Source organism: Solea solea, chromosome 9 (genome assembly GCF_958295425.1).
Source record: "Solea solea chromosome 9, fSolSol10.1, whole genome shotgun sequence".
NCBI classification, from domain to species: Eukaryota; Metazoa; Chordata; class Actinopteri; order Pleuronectiformes; family Soleidae; genus Solea; species Solea solea.
In genome coordinates, this window is record NC_081142.1 from 11,693,412 (window position 1) to 11,712,405 (window position 18,994).

The 18,994-nt window shown below is 39.8% G+C and overlaps 1 protein-coding gene across 1 annotated transcript in view; it reads left to right on the forward strand.

Moving 5' to 3' along the window:
* Window positions 1–18,994, forward strand: part of negr1 (neuronal growth regulator 1) — a 136,753-nt gene that overhangs the window by 72,704 nt on the left and 45,055 nt on the right. Inside the window, exon 4 of the mRNA XM_058638845.1 lies at window positions 7,042–7,173. Within this exon, the coding sequence (XP_058494828.1) occupies window positions 7,042–7,173 (132 nt within the window). The remainder of the gene's footprint in view (window positions 1–7,041; window positions 7,174–18,994) is intronic.

Here is an 18,994-nt window from a genome sequence, read left to right on the forward strand (position 1 = left end):
GTTCTCCAAAATATAATATCAAGGATGTGATCCTGTTGTTAAATGGCCTCTCTGACCTTTGCAAACTCTCCTTTCTGCTGGAATCGATAGGAATTACATTTGTAGCCAAGGCAGGAAAATGCAACGAGATCCTGCATGCGGGGAGGACTGCTTAGTAATTTGATTATTTAGCACAATTTATTTTAAAAGGGTCTGTATTAATGTATATGGAATATTTATTTATATATATATATATATATATACATTTATATACACACACACACACACATATATATGTGTTTGTATATATATATATATGTGTATATATATATACATATACATATATATATATATACATATATATTGTCTGTACCTCTCACATAAGCCCCGTCTAGGGAGTCGTTATGTTGTTGTCGAGAGATGTCACCCCCCCCCCCCCCCCCCCCCCCCCCCGCAACCCAGCTTACAACTAACATCTGAAAATTTGAAACTGGGTCAGGGGAGATGAAGAACCTGCATTTTTTATCCTAACAACACAGTGCCATATCTTTAACAAACAATCACAATCACGTTATCCTTTGCAACATCTTAGCAGTGCTGCTCTCCTCGGGAGATTATGACTCTGGTTGAGGGAAGATCCACCGGCCTGGTCGTCTTCTTATAGCTTAACACGAAGCAACTTTTTGTTGCTTTTTTCACATTTATTCAGCACTATTCACTTCCTCTCCGAGGAATGAGTATGCAACAAGACAGCCAATCATGAGCACCGTATCGGTCAGCCAGCATGCTGCATGCTTACTGGCTCTCTGATGGTGATGAGATTAACTGTTCAGGTATTGAAATTCGGTATCAAACAGCATCACATACACGTATTTCCATAGTAGGTAATATAGAGGAAGTTTAGTAGATACCGCGAAAGGTCAGTGGTTTGTATTTATATAGTCATGGTGACCACTCAAAGCTGCTTTACACTACAGATTTGCCATTCACCCATTCACTCACATTTTCATACAGCGCATCCATGTGCAGCACATTTCCCTATAGCTCATCTTTCGTACCCATTCACACGCTGGACACATCGGCATGTACTAGCGAAGCCGTGAATCCAACCCACAGCCTTCAAGTTGAAATACGACTCGCTCTAACACTGAGCTACCATAGGTAGAAGTTTCAATACCCAGCCCTATAGTAGTCCGTTATGCTACACACCTGAATGCTTATTTAAAGCCAAAAGCATGGAAAGCACAGCTTAGAAGGACCAAAGTGCCTCAAAAGCAGTGTTAGATGACTGGAACAGAGATGAAATGCACAATGACAGGCAAGAGTGATATAAACATAACAGTGATGAGACACCATAGCACCAGCTTGGTCCAGTGTGACTACATTTGAAGGCTTAACTAATGTTTGACCAAAATGTCTTTTTTGTTAGTGCTGTGGCGTCAGCACAGAGCTCCACAGTGTGTATTAGTAAGACAATGCAGAACAGAACACTTAGCTCCATCGGTTTAATTAGAAGGCTGCATGCCACCTGTGGATATCACTAATGGGAACTGTTGAATGTGGGAGTCATAATTACTCACACCAGTGTCTGACAGTTGTGCCAGTTACATGGAGTCATGGATTTATAGAGTGGGGATGTGAAAGAAACGGTGCAGGCTGTATTCACAGCAGAGATTTGGACGGTATGGGAGAAAATGCACAGAAAGAACATAAAGCATTTTCAATGGCTATAATCCTTTTGAAAATACTAGTTCTAACACTGCTACTGTACACACACCTGTGTTTGTACAGGCTTGTGGTTTAAATGTCTTTTTTCACAAAGGTCTTTTTCAGAATTCAGGAAGATTTGCTCAACCCGTGCTTGCATGAGTTGTTTTTTCATGTCAAGAATAAAAAAAAAAAAAAACATATTTACATTTTGTATGGTTGACAATAGGGGTGGGTCAAGGGGTGGGTCAAGATATTGATTTGCTGATATACCGTTGCCATTCCTCGTGCAATACGAGAATCAACATGCCAGGGCAAATATCCATATTGTAATGAACAAATGAAGGCACTCAAAAGTAAACAGTCTCTGCCAGTTTCACTCTCTGAGCATCACTACTTCATGTCTCCTCATGGCAGCGCTGCTCAAATGGGAAGCTTGGTTGGAAGTTACCTGGCTGAAGAAGAGGGAGTTTACTGCAGGATAATAGTGGAGAAGATGCTCCATCCATGTTCAATACATAGACTTTATACACTTTGTTCTCTATGTTGTGAATTAATAGAGAAATCCTGCACTTTTAACTTTGTTTTCTTCAGTTAGACAGCTGGCGCGATGTATTGCAATAAAATGATTGTCACAGAATCATGATACTATTGGTATCATGTATTATCGTATTGTGAGGTACCCACTCCGAGTTCTCTCTTTTGCCAGTTTCCATAATTATGGTAGAAACAGCTAAATTGTCATGTTTTAATGGGTTTACTCCTAAAAATACACTGACATGATGTGTCGTTACTTCTCTGAATGATTACCTTTCATTCTGTTAGCCAGGCTCTCTGGTGCATGTTTCAACTGCTCTATGTTTATATAAACTAGTGTTTAAGGCCGTTTAAATCTACCTATGTATGACCTGGCCAACAAAACTGAGATCACTAATTCTGCATTCACTTAATTTCAGATCAAAATGAATGAATGCCACGAGCAGAAACAGTTAGAGTCCAGGAGAGTGATTGTTTTGTTACAGAAGCAAGAATGACATTTTCAAATGGGTACCCTTCAAAGTACAGGGTGCAGATGTGTATCTGAGCAGATCTCATTTATAGTTATTTCATAACAATATTGATTAATACGTTGGACAAATGTAAGCGAGCTATGCTTCTGGGCAGTTTGCAGCACTTTTGCAGCTAATGGGCCCCTGCCACAATGCTCAGTCAATCTTAATATTCTGTACCGAATTGTAAAATGATCCAGTGTTTTGATTCAGTAGACATTTTTACCTCAACTGCATTAAGTGATTACACTATTTCAATGTGTACTATATGAACCATTGTGTTGCAATATCAGAGATGGGCTCAAAATCCAATAAGTAACTTAATAATAAGTAATAAGTTAGGTGAGTTGTGTTGTCCAATATCAAGAAAATTATTATTTGCACTTTACTTAAGCAAGTCACCTGAGCACATTAAGACACCGCTGAATATTGAGTACAAAATTAAAGGCTCCATTCTCCTCCATTCTCATCTTTTGAGACTTGGATTGCTCATAGATTAGTCTGACTGTATAAATCATTATTATTTCATGAAAAGTGGTTGCTCTACATGCCCTACAATACACAACCAACTTCCCCCCAGTTGCAAATAATGGATTGGTTGTGTTTCCCAGGAGGTAACAAAGTCCCCCATGCCTTTGCAAAATGCCACAACATTTGATCCAGCCATTTAGTAAATGGTATATAAAAGCATCACACATACTTGGCTTCATGGTGCAGTGCTTTTAAATTCATTGCTCCAGTAAAAGTCACAAGTGCACATCGTGGATTTTCACATACCATACTGGGTTTCACAATTCCCCATTAGCATGAAATACAATGGAGCTGTGCATCAAGGGCAGTGTGTAGGTCAACCGTGTAACTGTAGGACACTCAGACCTGCTCAATTCTGCAGTTTTAGTTTTAGTTTTTTGGGAGGGGGATATTCTAAGTAAGTAAAGTTGATTTATAAAGTAGTTTTCAGGAGCTGACATCAAAAATGGTTTCACTATAAAAGGTAAAAAGGAAGAGCCATAACCTTGATGTGTGCGCTGTGATTCCTATCATTGATCACTGCGTGTTATAAACAAGCCACACGCTGTATACATCAGCGCTGCACCACTAATGGTTTACAAAACTCCGTCAAAGCTTTGCTGTTGCATGTCATTAAAATAAATGCATCTCATTTTAGCTCTTTCATGTACAGTGAACAGTTGCAGACTTATTAACTTTATGTGTATACATCCGTGAATCAGTGGTGCATTAGGAAACACACAGTCGGTGGTATATATGGTACTGATAAACATGGCCATAATTTTGGTTTGTTTCATTTCATTCAGCACAACCATTATGGCAAGAGTATTTATTTATCTGCAACCAAACAAATCAGCAAAAATACCATTCCTTATTGTTAGAGTAAACCACTGCCGGAGGGGAAATTGTACGGTCAAATTTTCAAATGTGAACGATAAGATGTCCATCCATCCATCTTCTACCACTTTATCCTCCATGTGAGGGTGGCACAATCTCAGCTGACATAGGGCGATAGGCAGGGTACATCCTGGACAGTTTGCCATCACAGAGCCACATAGAGACAAACAACCATTCAGTCTCACACTGACACCTACGGTCAATTTAGAGTGCCCAATCTACCTAATCCCCATATTGCATGTTTTTGGACTGTGGGAGGAGCCCAGAGAACCCGGAGAAAACACACACACACACACACGGGGAGAACATGCAAACTCCATGCAGAAAGGCCCGGGGCTCAAACCCAGGTCTTCTTGCTCAGATAAGATATCTACACTCTTTAAAATTTAAATATAAGACATTGTGGTCAGGTCTTGACTTGGCTCCTAAATCTATACAGTGTTGTTTTGGTAGCTCATACATACATTATCTGTTCATGTACAAAGGACTAACTGTATTGCACCTTGTTAACCTAGTTTGTTATTTTGTCACTGAACATGCACAGCACCACTTGACTGCTATAACGCCACAGTGCACACACTGCACATCCTCTCTCACATCTGTAAGATTAAGTTCGAAAACTAAAAGTGCACAATCAACAACAGCTTCTTTAAAGGTGCCATGCCCTGTCACAAAAATAAAATCCAGTGTTTGTTTATGGATCGTTTTTAAAAAAAACAAAACAAAAAAACATGTTCTCTCCTATGCTGTTATCTGTGTAACCACCAATGCACTATCTTTGCCAAGAATCTTGGACTCCATTGTTGCCACAACAACAGTGGGAAAAAGAAGAGAGCAGAGAGCTCATTATCGACAAGGCCTTGAGTTTTAAGCTTTTTGACATCGTAGTTAGCAGATAAAAAAGAATAAGACGGTGACACGATGTGACAATTCAGTTCACTTTCAGAGGAGATTGGCAGCACAAAAGGTAGAGTTCCACTGCTGAAGCTGTCTTGACTCTTGCTCTTGTAGGAGATGAGTTAGTTTTGGGCCTCCATGGCTTTCTCAACAGTATGTTGACTTTTGCCCACTTCATCTCTCTGTTACCTTGTCCTCCACATCCATCCATACATCTTCTCTCCAAAAACACCATGACTGCCATTTATAAATAGATTCCCTGTTGAGCACCACTGGGTTGGAAATCAATTCTGGTCAGGTGGAAATTTGCTCTTGTCTACATAAACTGTACTTCCTGCTGGGATAATATAACCATTTTTTTTGCACAAGTAAATCATTATGTCGGGTGAATATTATTGCCCAGGAAGTCATTACAAAGCACTGGACTTTGATCTTCACATAATCAAACGTCATGTTGTTAGTTTAATGTGAAAAATGGGTTCCAATTGATTATTTTCAATGTTGATTATTCCTTTTTTTTATTTTCAAATAAACTCTAAGAGCGAGTAAAAGTCTTATACCACAGATTGTGTTTCACACTCGATGTGCTATAGTTTCAGACTGATGCAGTCGTCATGTCCCTGTCCAGTGTCCATGCGATTTGCATTACAAATCCATTCGAGTGGCCACAGACATGGTGGTGTTAAAATGGCGTGAGGTCCGGTACATCCTTGGTATCCTCAGGCAGTATAATATAAAGTGGCTGCTCTTTTAAACAAAGAAAAACCTAATCTGAAGCGAATGACAGCATTTTCTGTTATTGCAAGGGTTCACTTTCAATGTGGTAAGATTTCTCTATGCAGGTGGATGAAAAACACGCAACACTCTGAGGCATTTTCCCTCACCACCTGCCAAAAATGCCAATTTAATAGCAATCTGTCAAGGTGTATCGACCCCTGTCATTTAAGTGGAATGTGACCTGACACTCTTATTGGTTTATTGCATGTGGCATGTAGCGGTTACCGTTTTTGTTGTTGTTCTTAACGTATTGCTGTAAATGCACCCAAAGATTACAGGTAACCTAAATAAACAGCATTGGAAATGATCAGAATCATTTTTTTTATTTGTCTGTAATGGTTAAAACACCAGTATGTAGTAAAAAAGAAAGAAAAATACTAAAGCACATGATTATTTCTCAATTAAAATGTCAAATTATAGTTATTTACTTCCATTCCTGAACAGAAAAATTAGTTTTTGTGGTTGAATGTTGTGCTTGATTAATGTCTGACCTCTCAGAGAAGAACCCCAGTGAGCCGTCTCAAATTTGGTTATAAAAAAAAGGTGAATTCAGTTTGTTATTTGCCAAATAAAGTTTTACACAGGTTTTTGAAAGATTTGGATATTATGACAGGTGGTCTAATAAATGTGGTAAGCACTGTATATTTGTGACAAATAAACACTGCTGATCATATTTAAATGTCGTCATTCCGTCTAAACTATACTACTTAAGTTTATAAAATACATATATTTGCACAACGGGGCTTGAATTCTGGATCTGTTACCCGTGTTTTATTTATTTATTTCGTTTCTGTGCATTGGAGTGGACATGTTTGTGTCGGCTTCTGCTCCCGCCAACTATTTAGGTGCACTGTGCCCCTGCCAATATGCCAGTCATGGTGCTATTCCCGCTTCTGGCTTTGGCACCGTTATTTAAGGGTAAAGCACTGACATGTGCATTGAGCCCTCAAATTTGTCCGTCTTCCGGGGGGTAGCTGCAACTTTGTGGTGTGGTGTTGGCCGCATGATGAGTGGATGACTGGGAAAAAAAACACCATTATTTCATTTACTGCCATAAAATCAATCTGAATGGTCCGATGCACTGCTAATCCGCTGCTATTGTAGTTTATCAGGGGATCAGTATACCACCGAATTTGCATCGCATCCTCCAGTTTTGTCTGTGTGCTGAGTTTGTATCCTTTGCAGACACACTGTGAGTACTCTGTCTCCATTTTTCTATTTCCAGCCAAGAAGTATGACAGTGGCGAATATCTTAACATCACCAGCATCACAAGGGACCAGGCTGGAGACTATGAATGCAGCGCTTTAAATGACATCGCCTCTCCTGACAGCAAAACAGTAAAAGTCACAGTCAACTGTAAGTATATCTCTTTCTTCTTCCTCTTGCAAGTTCTTTTCGCCCACTATGGCCTTGCAGACACATGAGAGACACCTTGCCCGTCTACAGTGACACCGCTGCCGTGTCCCTGACTGTGCACCTCACGAAAGTGTACCTTTTAGAAGTTTGAAGAAGGCAGGATGCTAAGATGTGGACGTTTGTAAATATTTAATGCGAGAATTCCCACTTTTCTGTCCGCGTGGGTGATTAATTCCCGCGGAGGAAAGGTCTGTCTGTTCTTAGCACAATTCCATTATGCAGGTAATGAGTCTTTCAAAAGTGTGAGGAGACTATAATGAGGAGCCAGGGCATTTAATGAATGATACTGTGCTTTAGCTGTCGTGGTCACATGGAAATCACCACATGTAAGAACAAGCAGGAAACTTAGTGCCATTCCCCCTTACCTAAGTGTTCCTTTACTCCACTTTTAATCTAGGGGATTCTTACTTTTGACAAAGCACATCAGGGTGTCCGCTGTAGAGAAACAGGCGTGTTTCTCTTACCACCATTACCGAGTAAAACACACATTTAAATGTTATTTGATAAAACTGTCATTAAGTATTTGTTTCCTCACTGTGGCGGGTTCCGTTATTTCTGTGAGACTCCCGGTTCTAATGAGCTGAGCATGAATGAAGATTTAGAACCCGGTTATTTATACCTCTACTGAGACATGTAGGTTCAAGGATAGAGAATTTTGACAGCTGGCTGTGACAGAACCAAGGACATTTTCATAACATAATGTCACAATCAGATGCCAACTTAACAAGCAAGACAGCAGGACTGTGTGGGTTTAATATCTACACTGCATTGATTAGGAAGACTTTCCTCCTTGCCATCAGAGTCACATAGCTTTAACACCAAAGCAGTGCAGAGCGAGAGGGAGAATGCTAAAGCTGGTCAAGTGTTAAAGCAGTATTTGCCTCCTGCACAGACTAATCTGAAGCTTCCAGAGCTACAGTGCTCTACCTGTCATTGACCGGTTAGTCACTCTTGGTTACTTCTCAGTGTTGCACTAAAGCATTGTCCAGATACCTTGTTTTGGAGATTCATGTCATGATTGGTTTTCATTGGTGTCTCACAACTATACTATGATTTATGTCTAGTAGAATACTTTACACGGCATCTTAACATAAGTCGATAATTATATAGGTTTTAAACTCTGCCTTCAGGACTGTAAAACAGACGTTCTGTATTGCATCCAGCAACACTAACAGATCACAGGCCTTTATTGAAAATGATCAGGATTATGTTTATAAAAGTTAAACATCTATCTTTCTATCTATCGTCTTGTGTCTCTTTTTTTGTTATTGAAAGAAACACTGAGACGCCAACTGTTAAATTAGATGTAAATTGATTGACTGTTGAAAGAAAACCATTGAAACAGAAAAACAGTGCCACATCATTTCATAAATGATCAATATGTTCTAATATGTTTATATAAACCCAAGCTGTGGAAGAAATATCAGAATCTATATAGCGTTTTTTTTAAATGATTATGTGTGGTATAATCAGACACTGTTGGGTAGAGCTCCAGAAGACATAAAACATACTCCATTCTCTCAGACTGTGTCAAATCTGTATTCTAAATCTGCCTGCAGTATTAATTGCAGCCTCGATGATGGGACAGCCCGTCTCTGAGCAAAGTGTTTATCTTTGTGCTCTCCCCCTTTAGTTATCGATATTTCATCATCTTTGACGTCCTCATCGAGCTAACTTCACAGAGTCTGACTTTTCTTGCTTCACAGGCGCCTAATACATGAAAGGTCCTGTGTTTTATTGTGGCTGTTAAGCATTCAAAGGGCTGCGTGACCATAAGTCTTGGATAAACAAAAGCAGTCGCAGACATTACAGCAGCAAAACACACACATTCTTTGTTTGACACCTTCAAACAGCAGCAAGAGAAAGAAAGAAAGCCATTGTTTAAAGCCGTTGTTTTAGCTCCCAAATACATTTGCAGAAATGTTTGTACTTCTTCATGAAAGTAACCTCCTCCCTCGTCCTGTGTGGTGATCACGGACACGTTTATTTACAAAGATGGGGGGGGGGGGCTGAATGAATGACTTACAGTCGTCCACTGGAGCGGCTGATATGGCCACAGCAGGCAGAGCCTGAGCCAGCTGCTGGTGGCGCTTTGCTGCCTCCTCTCCAACCAAACGCTTCAATCCGTGAAAGAAAAAGAGAAGCGATTGCGCCTTATCCCCTCCGACAACATTACTAATGCATTTAAAGGAATACTTCAACAGTTTGCATTAAACTTTTTATAACTAGAATAGGGGTAATATATATATATATTTCTTTTAAATTGTGCTTCTCAACCTCAGTTTCCCCTGAGTTGAGAAATATCTTCCTTCTTTTCTTTGTTACGTGCCCACCAGTGACACTTGGTCCTGCTAGACACTGTTTACACGTCCCGTCCCCCTATGGGTGGGTCTAAAAAGTGCGGAATTAGCGTTGCAGTTTCAAGGCTCGGACCAAGTGGCACTGTTCGTATAGGGGACGGGACCAGACGGGACCTCATTCCCAGAATGTAAACAGTGTCCGCCATATTTGCTAACAACTACGCTAACAGGACCAAGTGTCACTGGTGGGCACGTAACAAAAAAAAAAGAATGAAGATATTTTGCGATTTAGGGGAAACTGAGGTTGGAAAGCACAATTTATCAAAAATACTACCGCTATTCTAGTAATACAAAGCTAAATGAAATCGGTGAAGTATGGATACATGCTCATACGTTGTTTAACTTGGGTCATAGTATCTACTTTGCACATTCCATGATAACATATTGTGCAGTTATGAAACCTTTGTGCACTATTTAGTCGTATTTAGCGTCTCTGTATGGTCATGGTTCTGCGTTGACTCTGTCAGAGTGTCCTTTTTGGTTGAAAGCAGTGCAGTTAAGTGGAGTCACAAACAACAATGAGTCATGACTGCGAGACAATATTTATCTTCTATCGTTCTAATGAGGGAGCGCAAGAGTGAGTGACACTGACATTTCATGGGTTAACAGTCTAATTAATTGTGTGTTCAAACAGATTCTCGCTGCATTCAAAACAATTCCTTTATGCGCTAAGAATAAAGTTGACCTCTGGGATAATTGCAGATTAAGGGCACTAATTAAAATAAGCAAACCAGAGTAATGAAAACAAAATTAAGCTCTTGCATATTTGGAGGTTTAATAACATTAGACCCTCCATAACACTAAGCCTGCCATTTGGTTTTAAATTATATTAGGAGGCACTGTATTCGTGCACTTTTTTCCAAGAGTTAAGTCCAGTACATTTAACCTCTGCCTGAATGTTTCTGAGACTGCTGTAATCAGACAACATTAAGCAAATTATTGCCAAGTGCCTCTTGTCTTTGTACAGCCACTGATGAATGAACGGTGATACTTTTATCAGCCAGACCTCAATAATGGCGCGTAGAAGGTCGTGCGAGAGTCAGATTGGCACAAAATCCCTGCTTAGTGGAAGGATATTTGAGGAGTGATTTTTTTTTACCTGATGAAATTTGATCTCTGACCCATTTTTCTGATTTACATATTCATCTTCACTGCAGGTGGGTGCAGCTATTGGCTGAAATCCTCACTTCACACTGAGACTCAAAGGCATAAATATCACATCTAGGTGACTGAGTCAGAGGGAAGATGGAGAAATAAACCTCAGTGAGATAAAGAGGCAGTGATTGATCAGTTAATGAAGCGACCTCGTCAAATAAATGTGTGCCATACTAAATACATACATATATACTATATCCATAGGAACAATAAGAAGGAAACTTTTCAAGCTAAGAAATCAATTGCATTGCAGTTTAGAAACCTCACACCCTCCGGAGACTGCAGTCAGCGCAAACTCCTCATGGAATTAATGACACAACAGAGTTGTAAGGTGAGACTTGATAGTTTTCACACAATAACACTCACATTTAAGGAAAGGACACCGAAATGTCTCGTTGATACCACAACAGATGTTCCCGACCATCTCTCTCCCTCCACATGAAGCTGCCACAGGCCCATTTTCAGAATGTGTCAAATCAGTTGACGCCAAGTTAGCAGCAAAAACCCTTGAATAATTGATGTGGAGAAAGAATGTCCTGCTGTTATTCTTCTTTTTCTTCTTTTTCTTGGTTTCTTCGGAGGTATCTCCGTCTGTCCCTTTTTTTTTATTTGATGCTTAATCTTTTGACGTAAAGTTCCTGGTGATGTAAGTGTCACCTTTCTCGGAAAGTTTGAGCAAAATACGCTGTCTCCCCCAAACCTCTCCTTAAAGCCCTGCAGTCACTGGACACATAGTTATTATTTTTTTCTCTGTGTGATTCCATCCCCTCCTATGCGGGTTGAACAGGTTCCGCTGTCTCTCTCTCTTTAACGTCACATGTTTTTTTTCTTTTTCTTCAAAAATGCTTTGCAGAGGGAAGCTGTGCCCTTTGTGCTTCCGACTTTCCCAGTCATTTGTACGCCTCCTTCCTCCTCCAGTACCCTACAGCTGTGAATTCTGCTCACATACTCACCACGGCTGTGTTCACAATAACAAGACCGCCTCGCTTTCTTTCCTGCTTACAGTAATTGGCTAACAACGCTGTGATCATTTTCAATTAATTATGAGTGTGGACATTAGAAGCAGAATGATGAATTACAGCCATATTGATGTGTTTCTGAGTACTATTGAAATGCAGGAACGTACCAAAATACTGCTAATTCTTTACATCGCCCTGCCTTTTATTTGGAATGCAGACCCTGCCCTGGTAGATACACCCACAACATGCTCCTCTGACTTCCTTGACACAGTTGTGCGGGGTTTTCGTAATCATAAATATGAGGCAACACTTGTTTACTTGTGGCCAGGAGAACACTTCATGACCACCCAAAATTACAATGTCAAGTGATGACATGAATATAAACAACTATTGCTGGAGTGTGGGCATGTTTCCAGAGTATTAACTTTTGTTTACATAATTAAACACTGTGGCATGTATTCACAGCATTCACGGTTAAAGCGGTGTGTGGCTGTGAGGACATTTTGACTGTTCCTCACAATTCTTAAGGTCTTCTTGAGTGTTAAAAGTTTGTTGTAGTAGGTTAAGTTTAGGCATTAATTGGTTATGGTCCTAACAAGAATAGCCAAATAGTTTAGGGTTAGTTAACATCAGACTTTTAAGTCTCAGCAGAGCATTTGTGAGCGACAGTTTGCCGTAGCCATTGAAATTGTTTGGCGTCCACTTTAAAAGAGAAGGCTTCCTACAATTGGATTCTGATCCAGTCTTAAGTACTTCTAAAACCAGTACCCTCAAGCTGTTAGGATGTAAATCTCTCTCTCTACAGCTCTCCAAAGCTCTCATCTTGATTGCAGTTTGGATTCCTCTCTGCATGCGGGGCATAGATAAGCGAGCACAATTGTGATCTTCCGCAGAATAAACTTTCTTGCCAGGACTACTTCAGAACAGGTTGATGTCGAAGGTCTTTGTTAATCTGCATTTATTTAAATGTCCGACCAAAATGCATTTGTATAGTTGAGGAAACTTTGTATAGGTTTCCATAGTTGTTGTCTTACTGTGCCGTGGCATTCATTCCTATATATTTTGGTCGTTGACTTGACCTCAGCAGAACACACTGCAAGCTTGTGTTATGCATGTGGTAATATAGGTAGGATTCAGTCTTCCTTGAACTGCTTAGTCTTAAACAGAAGCAATCGCTTGTATCCCTGTTGCTGTAGACCAACATAACCCTGCACACTAAGCTGATTATTTATATGCTCTGCATTGTATGGAAAGATGGAGCACAATGTTCCACAGCTGTTCTGAATAGAAATCTTAATGAATTAATAAATCTTGGCAGCAGAACCATTCCTGACTGACAAAAAAACAGGACAACGAAGTCCACAGATGGCGGTGGGGAACAATGTCTCTGTGTGTAAGCTGCTAAGTCATGCACTGATGAGTCCATTTCTTAATTGCAATGAAAACTCATTTTCAAATCTGGCTGAAGAGGTATGGTTATTAATTGATCTTTTAATTAAAAATCCTGTGTACTCTGGGTTCTCTTGGCAAACAATAGTTTGTAGCTAGTAAAAATCACATTCCATCTTGAAGCACACCAATTAATGATTAATAACCACATTAGGATTGCTTAAGGCAAGCAGCTAAGTAAAGCCACGTGCACTAAGGTAAATAAAGAAAGGTCCAGGTCATACAGAAGCCGTTAACATGCTTGTATTCATGCACTTCGTGGAGTTGTAGAAGTAATAATTCAAAGCCAAACACCACATGATGCAGATGTGATTGAAGTCAGTCATGTGGTTGACCCTCAACTGCCCATTTCTTAGCCTCATCTGTGCTATTCCTGGACCCAACCACTCACCTCCATCAGGTGGAGTCACCATGACTCCAGGCATGATTAACAGCACCACTAGTGCATTCTCCAGACACTAAATTACCTGGATTATTGAGCTTTCATGATGTTTAGTGCACTGCTTTGCATTATTCTACCAATCCCGATGGCGCCTTGCACAATATATGATGATTTAGGACACGTCAGTGAGTTTGAATTGGAAAAATAGGATTGGACTGGATTTTATGGCTGTGATCTGTCTTAAGAGATCCCAGTGCCAAGTTCCCAATTAGAGAGACTTTGTATTATTGATATGCATCTAACATTTTAGCACATTGAACCACACGCAAATCTAAGGGGGCTGTTTTTTCTTGATTTTGCAACAGTTGTATGACTTGAGTGACTGGAAAAAAGAAAAACTGGGCCAAAACTACTTTTAATTAGTTCACCTTTGCAGAACTTTCGCCTGGTGAACTTGTATGTGAGAGCTGCATTGGATAAGATAGATAAGATAGATGATGATATGCTTGGACGTACAATGACTGATTAGAAAAGAGGGTTTGTTCGTTTTGTCTTCCCTTTTATTACAGTACCAGAAGGGATAGCCATTCAAACGATATATCAAATCTAATACTGCTTGCCAATACCTAAACCAACGTTTGATATAGGGCAGAAATCCATGTTCTATCTTTGAAAGAAGGCTTAGTGTTTCTCTGGCAAATAGATGCAGTTGGTAATAAATAAAATGGAAGTCATCAAAATGTTCCCTCTTCCAAAAAATGTATTCAAGCAATTTTACAGTGGTTTTGTGTTTTCAAAAACAACACAACAAAATCCATTTTCGTTTTGTTCATGTTTTTTCTAATTCAACCTTCACCTCAGGCTTCAACAAGTAGCTCAGACCCATTTTGGTGGATATTCGTGTAATATGGAGCCTTGTCACTGTCCACAACAACTGAAATGTTTGTTGTGTCATTGCTTTGCACAGTAGGTAGTAAATCAGTAGGTGAGACGGAAAGCAATATATGGACAAGAATGTGGTGGCAGAAAAAGCCGAACATTTCGCTTTGAACTGTTGCCCCGTGCACCTTTCATACACCACCTGGCACCATCTGACTTCCCTCTGCTTCCAAAACAAAGTGTCTGGAGGCTCAAGATGTGACCATCCACAAAGGGATAGTGGAGCTTAAACATCGGTGTACTGACATTAAAGAGACTTATGTTGAAAAATAATGGCTCTCTGTGAGGCAAGGAACTTTTTGAAGTTACTCTCTTTTTCTTTTTTCTTGAAAGTCACATTGAGATTAAAATCTCTTACAAGTGAGAACAAAATAAGAACTTCAAGTATTGACATACCTGGCTCGGCCACCATGTCCACTCTCCAAGTAAGTGGATACAGGGCGACAGTCGGGTCACCCCTGGTGCATTCAGAGGCTTCAGAAAATCACTGGTGCTGCACAGTGACACCAGTGAAGGATTATGAGGATTCACTAAGCCTACGTCGGTCAGCATTATGCATCGATTTTGTCTCTTGTTATTGTTTACTTATATTTCTATGATACAGAGATCTGTTTTTTTTCCCCCCTCCTTTTTCATTGTGTCTTTAATCGTGTGATTTTGCAATCCTCTTATAGGTTTTGTTGCAAGTTGTTAAAGGTCTTCTGTAAGTAAAATCTGATAAAGATATGTTACTGCTCTGTAAGCTTTTTTTTTTTTTTTATTGGACGGGATGGTGACATTAAGGCTGGCTGTGATTTAAATGGACACAGATCTAATCTGAGACGTTTTCTTTGGATATTTCATAAACACACCCACAGGTTTTCACCACGCATGTACTCAGACGGAGCAAACACAGCCAGTTAAGGAATAATAATACCCTGCAGTGTGGCGTCCAATTGCCAAGTGAGAAACTTTGCCATATCTCACTTGCTTGGTCATTCACTTTGTTGAGCCTGGCCACAAAGTGAATGTTATATAATAACTATATAATTGGCACACGTACGCGGGGACAGAAAATCTACATACACTAGTCGTGTCAATGTGCTCATGAGGATGGAGAGGAAGGTTTATCCATCATCACAGAGCACGCTGTCACCTTACTTTGCTTCTCCTACATGGCCAGATGTCACATGTGCATGTAATGCTCACTTATATCATTTTTTTTTTTTTTCCCATCACACACAGATCTGTTACATCCCACCTCATCTGTCTATGTGCTCTCTCACGGGTTGACAGAAAGAGAGTGTTCACACAGTGGGCCCATGCTGCTTTCTCTTCATTGAAATGGGACTCAGATGTTTCGCGGCACCCGTGTCCCTAGAGTAGTGCAGATATTTCCTTTAATTAAACATGTTGTCAGAACTAGCATAGGCCATCCAGACAGTAAGAGAGTTTGATGGCAGTTAATACCTTGGGAGTTCCGTTTGCTGTGGCAGCTTCAGCTTCTGTACTGAGGTCATCCTTAGCAACATCTCCAAGAGCAGCTGTATGTAGGCCCTTAGCCAAGCTATTACGCAGGATACAGGTTAGAGGTCTGACTGACTGAAAGGCTCGTTGTCTGCTATTTAAGGTTATTAGGATTATTAATGTTAAATTTCTCTCTTAATTTACATATATAGCTGTACGAATAAATATTAGAAAATTAAAGGCCACATCAGAGAATATTACTCACACTGAGCTGAAACGATTAATCGATTACTAAATTAATCGGCAACTATTTTGATAATCGATTAATCGGTTTGAAGCTTTTTTCATGATTAAAACCAGATTTCTGATTGTTTAAGCTTCTTAAATATGAATATTTTCTTAATTTCTTTGCTCTGGATAACAAATTAATCATTACAAGTCAATCATTTTGGTTTGTGGACAAAACAAGACATTTGAGTACATCATCATTTCCAGGTTTGACGAACACCGATCAACATTTTTCATGGTTTTCTGATATTTTATGGACCAAACCATTCATCAATTAATCGAGAAAATAATCGACAGATTAATCGATTATGAAAATAATTGTTAGTTGCAGCTCTATAAAATTGCACAATATATGATGATTTAGGACACGTCAGTGAGTTTGAATTGGAAAAATAGGATTGGACTGGATTTTATGGCTGTGATCTGTCTTAAGAGATCCCAGTGCCAAGTTCCCAATTAGAGAGACTTTGTATTATTGATATGCATCTAACATTTTAGCACATTGAACCACACGCAAATCTAAGGGGGCTGTTTTTTCTTGATTTTGCAACAGTTGTATGACTTGAGTGACTGGAAAAAAGAAAAACTGGGCCAAAACTACTTTTAATTAGTTCACCTTTGCAGAACTTTCGCCTGGTGAACTTGTATGTGAGAGCTGCATTGGATAAGATAGATAAGATAGATGATGATATGCTTGGACGTACAATGACTGATTAGAAAAGAGGGTTTGTTCGTTTTGTCTTCCCTTTTATTACAGTACCAGAAGGGATAGCCATTCAAACGATATATCAAATCTAATACTGCTTGCCAATACCTAAACCAACGTTTGATATAGGGCAGAAATCCATGTTCTATCTTTGAAAGAAGGCTTAGTGTTTCTCTGGCAAATAGATGCAGTTGGTAATAAATAAAATGGAAGTCATCAAAATGTTCCCTCTTCCAAAAAATGTATTCAAGCAATTTTACAGTGGTTTTGTGTTTTCAAAAACAACACAACAAAATCCATTTTCGTTTTGTTCATGTTTTTTCTAATTCAACCTTCACCTCAGGCTTCAACAAGTAGCTCAGACCCATTTTGGTGGATATTCGTGTAATATGGAGCCTTGTCACTGTCCACAACAACTGAAATGTTTGTTGTGTCATTGCTTTGCACAGTAGGTAGTAAATCAGTAGGTGAGACGGAAAGCAATATATGGACAAGAATGTGGTGGCAGAAAAAGCCGAACATTTCGCTTTGAACTGTTGCCCCGTGCACCTTTCATACACCACCTGGCACCATCTGACTTCCCTCTGCTTCCAAAACAAAGTGTCTGGAGGCTCAAGATGTGACCATCCACAAAGGGATAGTGGAGCTTAAACATCGGTGTACTGACATTAAAGAGACTTATGTTGAAAAATAATGGCTCTCTGTGAGGCAAGGAACTTTTTGAAGTTACTCTCTTTTTCTTTTTTCTTGAAAGTCACATTGAGATTAAAATCTCTTACAAGTGAGAACAAAATAAGAACTTCAAGTATTGACATACCTGGCTCGGCCACCATGTCCACTCTCCAAGTAAGTGGATACAGGGCGACAGTCGGGTCACCCCTGGTGCATTCAGAGGCTTCAGAAAATCACTGGTGCTGCACAGTGACACCAGTGAAGGATTATGAGGATTCACTAAGCCTACGTCGGTCAGCATTATGCATCGATTTTGTCTCTTGTTATTGTTTACTTATATTTCTATGATACAGAGATCTGTTTTTTTTCCCCCCTCCTTTTTCATTGTGTCTTTAATCGTGTGATTTTGCAATCCTCTTATAGGTTTTGTTGCAAGTTGTTAAAGGTCTTCTGTAAGTAAAATCTGATAAAGATATGTTACTGCTCTGTAAGCTTTTTTTTTTTTTTTTATTGGACGGGATGGTGACATTAAGGCTGGCTGTGATTTAAATGGACACAGATCTAATCTGAGACGTTTTCTTTGGATATTTCATAAACACACCCACAGGTTTTCACCACGCATGTACTCAGACGGAGCAAACACAGCCAGTTAAGGAATAATAATACCCTGCAGTGTGGCGTCCAATTGCCAAGTGAGAAACTTTGCCATATCTCACTTGCTTGGTCATTCACTTTGTTGAGCCTGGCCACAAAGTGAATGTTATATAATAACTATATAATTGGCACACGTACGCGGGGACAGAAAATCTACATACACTAGTCGTGTCAATGTGCTCATGAGGATGGAGAGGAAGGTTTATCCATCATCACAGAGCACGCTGTCACCTTACTTTGCTTCTCCTACATGGCCAGATGTCACATGTGCATGTAATGCTCACTTATATCATTTTTTTTTTTTTTCCCATCACACACAGATCTGTTACATCCCACCTCATCTGTCTATGTGCTCTCTCACGGGTTGACAGAAAGAGAGTGTTCACACAGTGGGCCCATGCTGCTTTCTCTTCATTGAAATGGGACTCAGATGTTTCGCGGCACCCGTGTCCCTAGAGTAGTGCAGATATTTCCTTTAATTAAACATGTTGTCAGAACTAGCATAGGCCATCCAGACAGTAAGAGAGTTTGATGGCAGTTAATACCTTGGGAGTTCCGTTTGCTGTGGCAGCTTCAGCTTCTGTACTGAGGTCATCCTTAGCAACATCTCCAAGAGCAGCTGTATGTAGGCCCTTAGCCAAGCTATTACGCAGGATACAGGTTAGAGGTCTGACTGACTGAAAGGCTCGTTGTCTGCTATTTAAGGTTATTAGGATTATTAATGTTAAATTTCTCTCTTAATTTACATATA